At 33.6% G+C, this 18,357-nt stretch overlaps 1 protein-coding gene across 1 annotated transcript in view; it reads left to right on the forward strand.

Moving 5' to 3' along the window:
• The window catches only part of PGGT1B (protein geranylgeranyltransferase type I, beta subunit), a 56,518-nt gene extending 43,565 nt beyond the window's left edge, over positions 1 to 12,953 (forward strand). The window contains exons 7-9 of the mRNA XM_008569844.1: positions 1,892 to 2,076; positions 8,257 to 8,365; positions 11,756 to 12,953. Of these exons, the coding sequence (XP_008568066.1) occupies positions 1,892 to 2,076; positions 8,257 to 8,365; positions 11,756 to 11,937 (476 nt within the window). The 3' untranslated portion in view covers positions 11,938 to 12,953. The remainder of the gene's footprint in view (positions 1 to 1,891; positions 2,077 to 8,256; positions 8,366 to 11,755) is intronic.
• The last annotated feature ends 5,404 nt before the right edge of the window (positions 12,954 to 18,357 follow it).

Genomic DNA, 18,357 nt, shown 5'->3' on the forward strand with positions numbered 1-18,357 from the left:
AGAATACATTCAAGATTTGTAACACTGAAAGGAAAGTTAGGGGATAAGACATATTAGAAACAATCCATTAAAGTTGCTGAAATTAATAAAAATTATCAGGTGAACTTATAATAAATTGGAAATGTAAGCATTTTCAAATTGTTTGGAGTTGACAACAAATTAGTGCTAGTGGAAAGTGTTTTTTTTTTTTTTTTTTTCTTTTATGGAAAAATATTGACTTTTCATTTCCTGAGGAAGTAATTGCCTTTGTGAGTGTATTAGTTTCCTATTGCTGCTGTAACATTTTATTACAAACTTAGGAGCATAAAACAAAAATTTATTCTCTCACAGTTCTGGAGGCCAGAAGTCAGAACTGAGTCTTACAGGACTGAAACCAAAGTGTCAGCAGGGCTGATTCCTTCTGGAGACTTCATGAGAGAACCTGTTCCTCACCTCTTCCAGCTGCTAGTGGCTGCTGGCATTCCTTGCCTTTGGCTACAATGCTCTAAGCTCTGCCTCCATAGTTACATCGCTCCTCCTCTTCTCTCTGTAGTCTCATCTCCTGCTCTTATAACTGACAGTTGTGAGAACAATTAAGGCCCACTTGGATCATCTGGGATAATCTCTTTATTACAGGATCACTTAACTTAATACATTTGCAAAGCCCCTTTCACCATATAAAATAACATTCATAGGTTCCATGGATAGGGACCTGGATATTTTTAGGAGGCATTATTCAGCCTACCACAGTGAGGGTATGGATATATCTTAGAGTTGTGCCGTGCATCTTCTTTGATATTTGATTTCTCTTTCTCTTTTGGCCTCACTGCCCTCCCCCCCATACATTTCTTTCCTAAAATTCTTAAACTGAGTAGGTATCATCCTCCATAGCAGCTTCTGACTTGTTTATGTTATATGTGAAAATTCATCTGCAGCTTCGGGCAGATGGAACCTCAATTCATAAGCAATATACTGTCTTTAAGAGACTAAAATTCTGACTCAGGTGATTGAGTCCTGCACAGAGAGTTAATAGTCCTAGATTTTAGTTCCAAATCTGTTGCTTTGCCCCCCACGGATTGTCACCCCTCCTCCCCTGGGTGACGGAGCCACAAAGGATTACTCAAAGCCCATCTCTTCTGAGCAGTGAGAAGCCCCGAAGTGGTTAATCCCCTGGAACCCTCAAGAGAGAGGCATTCCTTCCATTTGGGAAATTAACCACAAATTGGGGTTCTCTTCCTGCATTTATTCTCCAGCCCTGGAAGTTACAGGAAGAGACATAGGTGGGCTTAAAGTTTTAACAAGTTTAACAATAGAAGCTGGTAACATTCAGTAAAAACAAGTCAGATGACACTCCATTAGGCAATCAAGTGTTCCACCAACAAAAGCTTGATCTTAGCAAACATTCTCTTCTTACAGCAATTTCCCAGTATCTTTACATATCATTCAGTAATCTATCTGTTTTTGAGCCAGCAACCTTGCTGTGTTACAACTCTTTATCTTACAACAGAGACTCCATAGCCTGGGGAAAATTTCCTGGTTTTTGTAAGGTCAATATTTGAAACTGCAAGGCTTTGGAAAACCAGGCCCTGTGAAGTACATTTGCTTTATAGTATACTCCACACAAATCTGCCATTAACCATGTAATTTTGGACAAATTTTTTAATCTTGCTCCAACTCTTACTTTTTTTCATAAGTAAAATGTTTCTTATAGCCTTAAGTTATTTTAAATTCAGTTCAGTTTTATCAAATTAATATTGAAGACTTTGGTATTCAGTGGTTGTTTTAAAATTATAATTGTCTTTTAAATTCCAATTTTATTCTGCTGTTTCCTAGAATTAACTACTTTTTTTCCCCAGCCATTTTGTACTGCCATCTAATTCGAAGTTTAAAGCATGTGTTGTTTGATTAACAGGAGGATCTACTTTTTGTGGCATTGCATCACTATGTCTGATGGGTAAACTAGAAGAAGTTTTTTCAGAAAAAGAACTGAACAGGATAAAGAGGTGGTGTATAATGAGGCAACAGAATGGTTATCATGGAAGACCTAATAAGCCTGTAGACACCTGTTATTCTTTTTGGGTGGGAGCAACTCTAAAGGTAAGAGAAATAATAAAAATGAGAAACCTATGCTCCATGTTAACATAAACTGTTCTAAAAGGTTTGGTCTTAGTAATGTGTGTTAAATTTGTTAGGTTTAGGCTACTAAGTTTTTTTGTCTTGCTCTGCCAAAGCTAGTCTCTGTATGGTTTTTCCATAGAATTCAGTTATCTGTTGTGCTACTTTAAAGTTTCCTTTCTTATAAAACTCAAATGAGGTATAACTTATACAGAACTTGTTATATATTTACTTTCTTGTAGGAAAAAGGTCATTGTTACTGAAACTGAATAGCAGTCCATGTAGAGCAGTATCTGTGAAAGTGATACCAGTAGAGGTTTTATGGGAAGGTATTAGTCTTAAAAGGTAAAGCATGGGTCATTCCTTTAAAAACCATTTATGATTTATCATTATTTATTTATTTGTCTAAACTTTCTGAAACTCATTGACATGCACACACATTTTCTCCCATCCCTACTACCTTTTAATATACCTAATCCCATGTAGAGCAGGTATCTGTGAAAGTGATACCAGTAGAGGTTTTATGGGAAGGTATTAGTCTTAAAAGGTAAAGCATGGGTCATTCCTTTAAAAACCATTTATGATTTATTATTATTTATTTATTTGTCTAAACTTTCTGAAACTCATTGACATGCACACACATTTTCTCCCATCTCTACTACCTTTTAATATACCTAATCCCATAAGGTTATTTAGTCACTAAATATCGACAAGTCTTCTCCATCTTAAAATTGCCTTTCATTTTTAAGAAGTATCACCTAGTTCAGATATTCTGGAAACTAACAGGTGTCTATGTTCACCTTCTATATAATATCCTAATTTTTTCTCTTAAAAACAATTTGGGAAAAATAATGATTTTTTTTTTATTGTGGTAAAATATAATTAACATAAGGACTGTCATTTTCAGCATATAATTAACATAAGGATTGCTATTTTAAGCATTTTTAAGCATACATAAGCATGAAATTAATTACATTCACAATGCTGTGTGACCACCACCTCTATCTATTTCCCATACCATTCATCATCTTTAACATAAATTCTCTACCCATTGAGCAATAACTTCTCATTCCTCCTTCCCTGCAGTTTCTGGTAACCTGAAAAGAGAATGATTTAAAATGAAGGCAGTAGCCTTCCTGTGTCTCCTCACTTCTAATGCCATTTCTCAAGTGCACCATTTTTTTTTTTATTACTTTTTTTTACTTGTGGGAAGTTTCAAACAAATTCAAAAGTAGAGAGATTGGTATAATGAACCCCTTATGTCTGTCCACAAGTCTCATCGGTTATCAACCCGAAGCCAACCTTTATTCTACTCTTACCTTCCTTCTTTCCTCCCATCATTCACTGTATTATTTTAAGACAAATCCCAGATACCATTTTTATATGTTTTTGGAAATTCTTCAGTATAATTTCTAAATGAAAATAACTGTTTAAAAAACAGAACCTAGTGTCTTATCACATCTTTAAAAATTAGCCATAATTGCTTATTATCATTAAATATCCAGTCACTGATGATATATATTTCCCATTGCATCACATCAAGAGGCACATAACATCTGGTTGTCTCTCCCTTTGATGAAAGGGCTCCAGAGTTGTCAACCTGATTTTTCCATTATGAAGTTCCCATCAGCTTTTTTTTTTACTTCTTTTTTTGCATAGTAAAATATATATAACATAATATATTTATCAGTTTAGCCATTTGTAAATATATGAGGGTACTTCAAAAAATTCATGGAAAAATAGAAATAGAAGATAATATGAATCCTTCCATGAATTGTTTGAAGTTCCCACATGCAATTCAGTGGCATTAATTACATTCACAATGCTGTGTAATCATCACCACCATCTGTTTGCAAAACTTTTTTGTCATCCCCAACATAAATTCTTTACCCATTAAACAGTAATTCCCCATTCTTCCTTCCTCCCAGCCCCTAGTACAACCTCTGTTCTATTCTCTTGTCTCTATGAATTTGTCTGTTCTAGGTACCTCATATAAGTGGAATCATACTATATATGTCCTTTTGTTTCTGTTTTATTAGCATAATGTTTTCAGGGTCCATCCATGTTGTAGCATATATCAAAATTAATGGCTTAATAATATTCCATTGTTTGTGTATTCCACATTTTGCTTCTCATTCATCTGTTGATGGTGACTTGAGGTGTTTCCACCTTTTGGCTGTTGTGAATAATGTTGCTATGAACATGGGTGTACAAATATATGTTTGAGTCACTGCTTTCATTTCTGGGGATACATACTCAGGAAAGGAATTGCTAGGTCATATGGAAGTTCTATGTTTAACTTTTTGAGGAACTGCCAAACTCTTTTCCACAGTATCTGCACCATTTTACATTCTCACTAGCAATGTATGAGGGTTCCAGTTTCTCCACATCCTCACCAACACTTGTTTTTTCTTTCTTTCTTTTATTTTTTGTTTAATAATAGCCGTTGTATTGACCATTGTTTAGCCATCCTTGACCCATTGTTTAATCAGGTTGTTTGGTTTTTTGTTGTTGGATTGTAGGAGTTCTTCATATATTCTTGATCTTAATCACTTATCAGATATATGATTTTCCCCCCTTTCCTTGAGTTGCCTTTTCACTCTGTTGATAATATCTTTTAATATGCATAAGTTTTTTATTTTGATGCAGTCCAATTTATTTTTTATTTTATTGCCTGTGCTTTTGGTGTCATATCCATGAAATTATTGCCAAATTCAATGCCATAAAGATTTTCCCCAATGTTTTTTTGTAGTAGTTTTATAGTTTTAGGTCTTTAATCCATTTTGAGTTAACTTTTGCCTATCACATAAGGTAAGATCCAACTTCATTTCTTTACATATGGATATCCAATTTTCCCAGCACCATTTGCTTAAAAAACAGTTCTTTCTCCATTAAATATGGTTTTGGCACCCTTATGGAAAATCAGTTGGCCGTGTGAGTGAGGGTCTGTTTCTGGACTCTGTTTTATTCCCTTGTTCTATATGTCTGTCATCGTACCAGTGCCATACTGTTTTAATTACTGCAGCTTTGTAGTAAGTTTCACAATCAGGAAGTGTGAGTTCTCCAACTTTACTCTTTTTCAAAATTGTTTTGGTTATTTGGGACCCTTGCAAATTCATATGAATTTGATGATTGACTTTCTCATTTCTGTAAAAGGACTGTCGGACTTTTGACAGAGATTGCATTGAATGTGCAGATCTTTTTGGTAATGGTAGTCACTTTGACACCTTGACAGTGCTAATGAGTCTTTCTATCCATGAGCATAGGATGTCTTTCCATCTATATAGTTGGTCTTTAATTTCTTTCAGCAATGTTTTGTTTTCAGCATACAAGTCTTAGTGTGTAGATACCCCATCAACCTTTTTATGGAATGGTTTTAGTAGCCATTGAGGATCATTGCTTAGATCAATTATGTCATTAAGGGGTTACAAAACAGTGATATTGTATTATTCCTCCTAAATTTATTAACTAGCATTCTTTTATAAGGAAGAATTTTACCTTACCCTGAGGTATAGTTTATCCAGAGGAGGGGCAATAAATACTTGAATTCTTCTTCTTAATTTTTAGTAGTGTTTGGCACAATGTGTTAGTTCCCTAGCATCACCTCAACTTTTCCAATGAAATGTTGGGTTTTAGGGGTTTTTTGTTCTTTGAGTATCATTGTGAACTCATAGATTTTAACATATGTTTTAGTCCATTACATTTTTCTTTTTAATGCTCAAATTGTTCCATCTTTAGCCAGTAGGAATGCCTTCAAGGTGGCTCTTGTGGTTTTTTTTGTTTGTTTTGTTTATTTTTGGAAGGAAAACATCACAAATTAAATTTAAAGCCAATTAATAAGGAACAAATTTAACACTCAAAGATTGACATCCTTAATGCAAAAAGAACTCTTAAAAATGAATTAGAAAAATCTAAGCATAATTTTGGTGAAGGACAGGAGCAGATAAGTCACACACCCCAAAGAAACACATGTGGAATAAGAACATTCTAAGATGTTTTTGGGGATGGGGTTTGGGGGGCTGGCCCTCAGCTCCCATCTCAGGGCCTTGGATGGCTGGCTCGGTTTCTTGCCTGGTTATGTGGGCAGGGGTGAAGCTTGAGGCCCACCCCTCAAGAGAGATGGGCCTATCTCCTCTTATGGTTTTTTTTAAATTTTAATTTTAATTTATCAGTATGCAATATAGTTGATTTCTGTGTCCCTTTACCAATTCCTTCTTTTCCTCCCTCCCCCTCCCCCTGCCACCAACATCATATTATTCACTTGTCTTAATAAGATCAAGGAATTGTTGTGATTATTGTGTCTTCTCCCCCTGCCCCCATTCATTTGTGTATTTACTTATTTATTTTTATTAGCTCCCCAAAATAAGTGAGAACATGCAGTATTTCTCTTTCTGTGCCTGGCTTATTTCACTTAATATAATTTTCTCTAAGTCCATCCATGTTGCTGCGAATGGTAGTATTTCTTTTTTTTTTTTTTATAGCAGAGGAGTATTCCATTTTGTATTCTTTATAGAAAATGGTATGGAGGTTCCTCAAACAATTACAGGTAGATCTACCATATGACCCAGCTATTCCACTGCTGGGTATATACTCAGAGGAATGGAAATCATCATGTCAAAGGGATACCTGTACTCCTCTTTTACTTTTTTGATATAACTTTAGTAGTCATTAACAACTTTCAGGAGGCAACCACTTTTAAACATTTAAAACAGTTTTTTAATTCTTATGGAAATTATAACTGTAAATAATATGCCAGTTTCTTTACTCATCACCTTCAGCATTACCTTTGATTTCCAAAAATGAAAAATTAGGATTTAGCCTCTTTTTTTCTAGCAAATTATTACGGTTATATTATTTTTAGTTCTGAGCCTTTTCTCCTCCTCTTCCACCTTCCAATGCTTTTATAATGTCAAGTTAGATAACATTCATATTTTCTTCAGTAATAATAATTAAATCTTTCATGCTTGGTGTAGGTTGATTCTAAAATTTGAAAACCAGTAATTAGCACTTAAGATAGTGTAAAAATTGTTTTTGGGGTTTTTTTTTTTTTTTTTTTTTTTTTTTTTTTTTTTTTTTTTTTTTTTTTTTTTTTTTTTTTTTTTTTTTTTTTTTTTTTTTTTTTTTTTTTTTTTTTTTTTTTTTTTTTTTGTCCTTTTTTGTGAACGGCCACACTGCGCTCAGCCAGTGAGCCCACCAGGGCCATCCCTATATAGGATCCGAACCCACGGCGGGAGTGCTGCTGCGCTCCCAGCACCGCACTCTCCCGAGTGTGCCACGGGGTCGGCCCTAGTGTAAAAATTGTTGATCTCTGAACCAAATACAGTGTTAATTATGTAATGACACATGTGCCACTTGATAGAAAATGTTTCTAGTATTAGAATTCTAAAGTCTCTTTCCTTATTTTCTGTTAATTAAATCGAAATAAATGAATTTTTTTCCTTATTTGTACCATAAACTTCTTTACAGGTTTAGCTTTTCTTTTTGAGGAATAATGCTTCTTCATCAATCACTGATATTTCCTTGGCTCTCTTTGATTCATTAACACACTTTAAACTGCTTTGTACCAGAAGTTTCTTGAACTGTCTTATCTATTGCCCACCCAAACCCATTCTCTTCAGTTTTTTTCTTTTTAATGGGATCTTTAGAGAGAAGACAAAAATATGTCCTAAATCGTTAAGCTACATTCCTTTTTTTCTGTTGTAATCATATTTGTCTCCCCTTTATCATTTCTAATTAAAGAACTATAAGTTTTTACTGTTCTCAAACAAAACTGTCTCTAGCATCTGGTTAGAAATATTTTTAGTTCTATTTACTATCAGTCAGTAGCTAATAGCTCAAGAGCTTATCATAGGGTTAAAATATGGATAAAACTGCACTTTTTAAAATGTTGAGCGTATTGGAGAAGGTGTATTTTGAATCTAACTTAATATGATACAAACAGCTTAGATGGTCCTGGTTCAGAAGGAAGTAGTGAGAGGGTCAAGAAAAGGAGAGTAGATTTGATAAGAAGATAAAAAAGATATATGGTTAACTGATTTTAAGTGCTCAAGTTCCCAGAGACTTGCTTTGAGAGGTTTAGCTAGAGATACATGTCTGAAATTTGAGCCAAAGGTGATCTGAAAGTTTTAGGTTAGTAAGTTTTTATTTGTCATGTCATTTCAGCTTCTGAAAATTTTCCAATACACTAACTTTGAGAAAAACAGAAATTACATCTTATCAACTCAAGATCGCCTTGTAGGCGGATTTGCCAAGTGGCCAGACAGCCATCCAGGTAATTAGTTTTTGTATGAACTCAGAGAACTTTTTTTTTTTTTTAAATTGTTTGAGTAGATTTTCAAGCAACTTTATCAAAGGGTATATGAAAGAAAATGTAGCCACAGTCGTAAAATTACATCAAATAATGTGTTTTTAAAAAGGTAGATTGTTTAAGTTTGGGTTAGATTTAGGATGTTGGGGAATATAAAGTGGAGAGGTTGATTATAAAGATGGATTGATATAGTGTGCATTTTTCCCCAAATATTTCACTTGGCAATGTTTTCTTTCATTTGTGGTAGTAAGGCGGATGGTCTCAATGGGTCCTTTCCAAAATAAAGAATTCTTTGTCCCATCCAAAATCATTAGGATTATTAGCTATAACTTGAGCTAAGTAGAATAAATGACTCTCAGTCCTGAAGGGAACCAGCTCTTATTCTTTTCAGAAGTCATTAAATAAAAAAACTCACATCCTGAATACAGGTGTCCCCCACTACCCATACTTTTTCTCTCAATTTTGGCAGATTCAGGTAACTTTTTTTAGATGAATATCTTGCTGTCTGAACTCTTCATCATTCACTACTTAAAAATCAGAAACCAAATAGATTCAGACCATATGAATGGCATAGCGCTCAAGGCCCTCTCCAAATTTGGCTCCTCTCCCACCTCTAGCATCATTCTCCAGCCTACTGTCTCCCTCCCTTCTGTTTTCACCTCCAGCAAAATGAGTCTCTTTACAGTTTCCCCATAAAAATCAATTTAAGAGTTTGTTAAAATAATTCAGAAGACTAACATTTGATAAGCAAGTTATCAAAGGATAGCTATAAATATATGAAATTAGATGCAAGGAATGATTGTTTTTGCAGCATTGCAATAGAAATATGGGTTCTTATTATCATTAGTCTGGAAAATACCTCTTCAACTCACCTCCTGTCATAGAACTACTGTGGTTAGAATGTGTACTTCAATCGAAATATAAATAAGAGACTCATGAAATTATATTTTTATACCTGAAATGAGCAGGAATATTTCCTCAAATTCATATGTACCTGTATTTTTATGTAAAACATGCTTCCTTAGGAAAAATGGACAATACTTTCAAAATCATAAACCAAATTGTTTTCATCAATTGATTTCTAAAGCAAAATAATATTTTAAAACTTTTGGTATCTGTAACACATAGCTATAAATATGTTAGAAAAGTGCCTCAAGAAAATGGAATTATTTTGGTCTTCACACCATTTTTTCCAGTCAGTGTATGGTACTATTTTAACAAGTAATGGGAATAGGGAAATAGCAATCTCTTAGAAAGTAGTTTTTACATAATCATACTTGAAATACATTGAGTATTTCTAATAGCTTTCTTAAAAGAAAATTCTTAACTGTTTTCTAGAGAGATTAAGTTGCTAACTTTAACATTTGTGTAAATATTTAGACGAAATACTGACTTTTTACAAATGCATTACAATAACAGGGAGAGGGTTTGGGTAGGAACAGGTCAGATAAAGGGCATAAAGAAAAATCATGATTTGTAATACTGAATATGCTAATAATAATAATAAAATAAAACGGATACATTACAATGTCTTCAGAGCCTATACACTAGAGAGCATAGGAAATCTCTTATCATAAATTGAATTTAAGTGGAAAGTCCTGTTCCCAGAGCCTTACAAAAATCATTTTAACAAGATTCTTTAAAATGAGCTTATTCAAAGAGATTTTATTCATATACATTTATGAAAGAAATTTCTGAAAAGAGTGATGTTTTATTATGAAGTAAATAGTGCTTGATTAAATATGTTACCACCTGTTAAGGAGTTTTTAAAAAAAAAAAAAAACTTTGAGGTTTGAAATAAGGTCTGATCTCATTGGCCTTTATAAACATCCTTTTGAGAAAAGAATTGTTTCATTTTTTACTTTATTCAGAGAGATTTTAATTTTACACAGATCCTATTTTAATGTTTTCTGGATGTATATTTCTTTTGTTGCATTTTTCTTCCTAGAAAAGTTCTCTAGTTTCTAGAAAATAAAGCTTAATGTTGCTTTTTGTCCTTTGTAATTTTAGAATGACTATGTATGATATGATACTATGATGTAATAGTACAGGGGAAATCAAATGTATTTTTTGTAATCTGAAAATCAAAGAAAGCCAGAAGAAACCTAAGTATTTTCTGAAAAGGCCTAAAAGGGGGGTAACGTGGGCTTTCATTAGTGAAGTAACTTTGTCAAAAATGGCATTAAGCCCAACTATTTGTCATTTCTGTTTTGAAAAGTAAATGATACTCAGGTAGTTGAAACTGTCTCTTTAACTCTTTTGCCAAATTTTGACCTGTTAAGATGTTTTGAGCTTTAATAGCTCTTGAGGCAATAAATGCTGGCCAGTTCAAAAATAGAAAAAATTTTTGACTGCTACAAAACTGTTTTTGTAGTATTCCTGTAACTGGAGAGCTCTGAGCTCTTCAGCAGTCTATTTAAAGCTCTTAGGCAGGCAGCGGCAGTGTGGCCACTTTAATAGAAGAGGGTTGCTGCCCCCTGTAAGATGGAAAACTATAGCGAGACCAATGTGGAAGTCTTGTTATGATATGAACACTCACATTTTTATAACTAAATAGAATGTGAGTTTGTTTTTATTATCAGGTCAGGTATTTTTAGAATGACTGGCATTACCCTAGATAGGAGAATTAAATATGGCACGACATTCCAGAATGGGTTATTTATTTATTTTTTTTCCTTTTTGTCTTTTTTTCGTGACCGGTAACGGGATTGCAACCCTTGGTGTCGCGCCCGCACCACGCTCAGCCAGTGAGCAGACCGGTCTCTATATGGGATCCGAACCCTTAGTGGGAGCGCCGCACTCTACCGAGTGCACCACCGGGCCGGCCCCAGAATGGGTTATTTTTGCTTAAGCTCCTTTCATTTAACATATTAGGAATAGTATATGATTCAGGAACTGTCAGAGGCAAAACTGGGGGGACTGTTTGGGGAGACAGGTATTGCTACTTAGATTCAGAGGCTTGTTTTCATTTTTAAGAAAAAAGTTTTTATTATATAGAGTTAAAACCACTTGTTTTCATATTCTGTAATAAGCAAAAGGGAATACCCACTAAAGTGAGAAGTCTTTTATATTACTGCTACTCTTCCTGTCCTTTTATCACAGGAGATGTTGGCAGTGTCACCTCTTCAGCTGGGAACTGTCTCTTTTGTTAATGATATTTTCATGAATAAAATATTTGATTTTAATTACCTGGTTTTTAAAAAATTGGTGTTTGAGACTTTTGGAAAACAAATATTTTAAAACTGTAGCATTTTTAAAATTTATTTTTAATCCAGTGATGATGTGGCTAAAATCTTTTGTAGCATGTACAAGTAAGAACACCTGTTATGATTTTTTAAAATGTCTCATTTTCAGATGCTTTGCATGCATACTTTGGGATCTGTGGCCTGTCACTAATGGAGGAAAGTGGAATTTGTAAAGTTCATCCTGCTCTGAATGTAAGCACACGGACTTCTGAACGCCTTCGTGATCTCCATCAAAGCTGGAAAACCAAGGACTCTGAACAGTGCTCAGAGAATGTACATACTTCCACATGACTGACTTTAGATTGGGATGATGGGGGGATTTGTAGCACAACTGTAGCTCAAGGTTAAAAGCCATGTATAACCAAGTGTGCTCTTTTTTAAGAGGTAGAGTCTTACAATCAAATCTCATACTGATGTCACTTTGCGATACTGTCTTGAGCCAGTAACCTTTGTACTGGCTTTCAAGAAAATCTTTGTTGAAGTTTGAACCACAGTGGACTCTGTTGTGGTTCTTAAATGTTTATATTGTATTTCTAAGAAGTTCTTTGAAGCAAATTAACTGTATGTATGTAGGTTATCTTTTTAAAATCTCTTCAGTACAAATTATATATTATAAAATGAACACAAATCTTCAAAACAAGTTTACACTTCATATAGCATTGATAATCTTCAGGTGAACACTTAGTGATCATTTAGAAAGCTTGACTGTTGGTGGTAGAAAATTTGCTTTAATGAATTAAGTATCTGGGATTAATCTTTGAAAACAGATGATCCCATAATTTTTTTTTTTTTTTTAAGAAGAATGACTTACTTTGTCTTATTGTTAAGTGTGCCAGTTAAACGTGTGTGGCCTATATAAATGAAATTAATAGCTTTATAGTAAGAATAAATAGGCTTGACTAATAACAATAGTTTTCTAAAGGGAGATTGTTTTAAGAAGACTATTATGTAACTGAGGGAAAAGTAATTTAACTGTCTATGATTTTGAATGAGAAAGATTTGTGCTGTGTGGGTCATTTATTTAGATGTTGCTGGGGTGCATGCCAGTTTGATTTTAATCTCATCATTCATTGCCTTTTGTGTGTGTGTGTGTGCTTTTTGAGGAGAAAACTTTCTTATCTAGAAGGAAAGATATTTAGTATTTTTATTTTTCTGAGATACATGATATAAACTGTACTTTTATAACTGAGTTATTTTTAGCCATTTGGATTTTTTTTTTAGTTTGTTGTCTCCAGTGTGTTCACTGCTCTGATTTCAAACTAATGATTTTCTAATTTTTCAAATAAGTAAAAATTTAAATACAAAAACAGAACTATCCAAGTAAATTCAGTGGTGCAGCTTCATACATGGTTATTTACATTTTTATATTTTCAGGTAAGTAGGAGGGAAATGTAACCATTTAAAGGGTAGGAACTGAGGTTACACTTTTGTTCATTGTTTTCTTAATTCTATAAGCTAGCTAATTGTAAAGGAGTAGTGTAAAAACTCTTCATTAGTAATCAGTGTATCAATCACATTCATCACTTAGTGACATTCGATGATATGAGTCTAGTACTGAAATGGAGAATGAAATCTCACTAAAGGAGCTTGGTTAAATTAGTCTTGGTGATAATAAATGTTGAATTATTCATTCTACAAGCATCAGTATGAAAACTAAGTTACTAGTATCATTGTTTAGGTATTATATTATTTTTAACTTATTTTAATTTCTTTCCTAAGTTAGAGAAGTACTCTAAAATAATCCTTCTCAAGGGAAACCTAGTATTAGTCATAAAAATGATTCTTTTATTATTGGTATACTTAGTTTTAAACCTGAGTTTCTTGAAGTCAACTGTATTTTTTAAAAATTAGAAATAATTAGAAATAAGTTTAGCAACAGATGTTATTCTTCCATGAGTTATTCCAGTTGTTTCTATTTAAATCCTGCCAAATTAAGACATTCATTTCTCAAACCAAGGCATCTCTTAGACATTGGGAGTTAGAATAGCATATATGTAATGGCTTTAAGACCATATAAAAAGCCCAAATTGTTTTTCCTGAATTGCCATCAATGGTTAGAAGTTAAGAAAGGTAGTAATAGTGACTGTATTCATAACTGAAAGAGAAGAGTGCCAAGGTAAAAATATTACATAAAATTATTAAATATATTCTTGGATAATTTAGTAGCATAAAATATATGGATAATTTAGCATAAAATATAAATTATAGTATGATTCTAATTGATATATTTGTGGGAGACCTTGTGAAACTTTATAGGTCAGTGAATGTTCATATTTCACAGAAGCATATTGACCAAAAAATACTGGGCCAGTGTGAATTGTGGAGAAATCATTCCTAACTTTTTCTAAATAGTTATTTACAAGAAAAGTGTATATTAATAAATTATAAGCAGTATTTCACATGTACACTTTGGTCTTCAGCAGTAGTGATATAATGAGAAGGGAAATATGAAGTCCAAAACCTTAAATAACTTTATTTGCTATTATCTACTATTACCCCTCTCCTGCCTTGTGGTATTTTTTACAAGGTAGTAGGAGAGGCTTAATTTTGAGCATCGGCATTAAAACAAAGTTAATCAGTTCATATAGCATAATTTAACGTATTTATCATCTACAGTGTTTTTAGATTTGACCTATAATATGTATGTGTTTTTTATTAGATCTTTAAATAGTTATTTATAAATATTTAAATTCAAATAGAAATTTTGCTGATGGAGTTATGTAATTTGAAAACTGTTGGACATGTTAATACTTGAGAAGCAGTTAATGAGGAGGTGCTGTGGAGTCAGATGACTTGAGTCTAAATCCCAGATATGCCATTTCAACAGTGTGATCTTGGACCTTAACTTCCCCAGTGGTTAAATGAGGAGAATAGTTAAACCTAACTCAGTGGGTTGTTTGAGGTTTAAATGAGATAATACATATAAAGCATTTAGCATAATGCCTAAAATACAGCAAATTGCTAATTATAATTCTGGCCATAATCATCATAAAGTTATTGTTATTAAAACCTCTTTTCTACCATAGAAAGTGATCTTAACGGACTTTAAACTCAGGGAAGATGATAGGAGCACTGTAGTTTTTGAATCTCCTCACAAGAATACAGAGCAATCAGGATAGCCACGAACACTATCTACAAAACTAGATGACAAGGTATCTCTATGAACCTCAAAATACAAGTAAGTGAGGATAAACCACTGACCCATGTAGTTTCAGCATCTGTATGGGAGAAAGTGGAAGGAAGACAGCTGGTTTCTAACAGGTCTGCAAATTGGAAACCTATAACATTGCCCATGGTTTCTTACTAAAAAGTGCAGTGGGCTAATCTGAGAACTGACACTGAAACTGGGAAGGAGTCTAGAATCCCATTTGCAGGTAAGTGTTAAAGCAATGTGATAAGGTCTGATGATTGTGCTAGAGTAGTCTGAGCTGTGTACTGTATACCTCTTGAAACTAGTGAAACAAAGCCTAGCCGTAAGGAGAAACTACTAGAATTAGAATCCAGATTGGACAAGACAGGTATGATAGGACGAAAGAGAAGGTCCAGATAAATATTGGAAAGGAAGACCAAATACACAGACATTATGTATATACGAGTATATATATACACAAATATATATAATCTTTTAAATCACTGTGAAAAATGAAAAGGGGGAACACTAGGGCCATGAAGCTAGAAAAATCATCCTAGAAGAACCCCTCCCTCATAAAAGTACAGGAAAACCCATTTCACTTAAAAAAAAAAGTGAGCAGGATTACAGTCAAATCCCATCCAAAGTTAGTATAAGAGAATAAGTAGATCAGTATCTCCACAGATATTGAAAGCACACTAGAGAGACATGACCACAAGACAGATGGAAACCTAATATTTGAAAAAAAAAAATGAGTTATGACAGGACATTTATAGTATTTAGTACTATATTGACAAAAGTAGGGAAAGATGAAAATTAAGCAACCAAGTCTTAAACACTGGAGTAAAAAGCAAACCAAAAGAAAGCAGAAGGAAGGAATTAGTAAAGGAAAAAGTCATTAGTAGAAAACCAAAACAGGAAGGCCAATAAATCCAAAAGCTGGTTCTTTGGCAGATTTAGGGTGGGGAGCTCAATAAGGTAAACAAACCACCAGCCAACCTATTTAAGAAAAAAAAGGGGAAGCACAAATACAAAAATCTAAATGGCAAAGAGGAAATAATAAAATAGGAAATTTTAAAAGATTGACTAAGTGGTTTTCTACAGTAAATTAGAAAATTAACTTTTTAAAGAAAAATGCAAATTGCCAAAATTTAGGAGATACAAAGAGTCAAAACCAGCTACCATAGAGAAAAATAGTCAAAGGACCCCTTACAGAAAAAGCATCAGGCCCAGATTGATCCAAGGGGATTTCTTCCAAACCTTTAAGACTGAATAATTCCAATGTTGTTTAAACAAATCCAGAGACTAGAAAAAGAATCACCTCAAAGTGCCAAAAAAAAAAAACTTTCAAATGTATTTTTGTAAAGTGAATATAATAGATTGGTTCAGAAACCTGACAAAGATTGTACCAAAAAGAAAATTATAGACCAATCTCATTAATATCGTTAGAATTTTTTGTGTTGCTAGCTGTAAATAATCCAACAGCACTTTCAAAAGGTAACAAATCATGGCTTAATTGGGTTTATTTTACAAATGCAAGGCTAATTCAATATTAGACAATCTATTAATATATTAAGAGAATTAAAGAAAAAAATATTATCTCCATCTTGCAGAAAAGGCATTTGATAGAATTGAGCACTCACTCATGTTAAATATACTCAATAAGTAGAAATTGATGAATAATTTATTAAGATTGTACCTCTGAATGCCAGCATTTTAATGTCTAAACAAGAGGTTTTCCAACTAAAGTCAGGAACAAGGTATCTGCCCACTTTCTTCTCTACAACTTAACATTGTGTTGGGAGTTTTAGCTAATGAAGATAATTAAAACAAAGTGAATTGGAAAAGAACTGGTAAAACTGTTTGCAGATATGATTATATATCTAGAAAACCCAAAAGAAATTGTTTTAAGAAACTAAACTATAAAAGAACTTAACTAAAGTAGCCATTAAATACAATTATCAACAGCCTCCACCAGACACAAGAATGCATACTCTCATTCCATTTAGATAAAGTTCAAAACAGGCAAAGTTGGGCCGGCCCGGTGGCGCACTGGATAGTGCGCCGCTTGGGAAGCGCGGCGGCGCTCCCGCCCGAGGGTTCGGATCCCACATACAGACCGGTTCCCGCTCACTGGCTGAGCGAGGCGCGGGAGCAGCGCCGGGGGTTGTGGTCCCGTTGCCGGTCCCCGGTCCGGTGCGGGGGCAACACTGAGGGTTGCGATCCATTGCCGGACACGGAAAAAGACAAAAGACAAAAAAAAAAAAAAAAAAAAAAAAAACAGGCAAAGTTTATGTATGGTGTGAGAAATCAGTACACACACACACACACACACACAGGCACACCTCCCTTCAGTCACTTCCTCCCTTCCCAAAGCACTGTTCTGACTTAAATCACCATGAGTTAGTTCTATTTGTGAGCTTTATATAAGTGGAACCATATTGTATGCATTATTTTTCAACTGGCTTTAGCGCAACAAGAATAGAGTACGAGGGCTCTGGTGCTGGTAATGTTCTGTTTCATGATCTAAGTGCTGGTTACATAGGTGCATTCACTTTATGAATATCAAGCTGTACATTTATGATTTGTGCACTTTTCTATATGTATAATTATAATTCAATAAAAATGTTTACTAAAAATAAGACTTCATATATACAAACCTAATTAAAAGATATACTTGGAGACTTGCCCTCTTTATGATTGCAAAAACAAAAGCAAAAAACCATGTGTATAAACATAATAAGACATGTCTAGAACCTGTGTGAGGAAAACTTGTTTAAAAAACAGAATAAAACTGATGAAATACAAAAAATAGGCTCAAACAAATGAAAAGATATACCATATTCTTAGAGAGGACTCAATCGCAAAATGTGTTATTCTCCTTACATTATTTTATAAATTTAATGCTATCTCAATAAAAATAACCATGTTTTCATTTGTGAGAACATACTAGAATAATCATGAAAACTGAAAAAAGACTGAGACAACCCCTACCAGACATTAAAACATACTCTGAATTTTCTATGGCAAAAACTATCAGAATTTTAAATGTGCACACTTTTTGCCCCCGCAATTTTACATCTGCAAATTTAATCTTAAACATACAAATAGGCAGTGATACATTTTCAAGGATCTTACAGCAATATTTTTTGTAATTGTAAAAAATAAGGCATTGATTGTGATACATTGATGCAGTACAATACTACGCAACTGGTTAAAAGTAAAGCATGGATATTGATTGATAGGTGTTCATAATATATTGTTGAATGAATTAGAAGCTTGGTATTGACAGAAATAGGCAGTACAATGTAACAAGTTTCAGAAATAGACCTTGTTGCCTATTAAAATACAATAAAGGCAGCATCTCAAGTCAGTGAGAAGACAAACTTTTATAGAGCTATTGGGATAACTAATGCTTAATTATTCAGATATTTATGTATTTCTTGAAGAATATATAGCTTTTATCACTTTGAATCTTTTCTTTTTACAATGAGTATTTAATTTTATAATGTAAAAAAGGAAAAAGAAATAGTCCTCTCCCCACTCCTACCCCCAGCCTCTGCTTCTTAGAGATAACCACC

Source organism: Galeopterus variegatus, unplaced genomic scaffold, assembly GCF_000696425.1.
Source record: "Galeopterus variegatus unplaced genomic scaffold, G_variegatus-3.0.2 Scaffold29, whole genome shotgun sequence".
In the NCBI taxonomy this organism is placed as follows: Eukaryota; Metazoa; Chordata; class Mammalia; order Dermoptera; family Cynocephalidae; genus Galeopterus; species Galeopterus variegatus.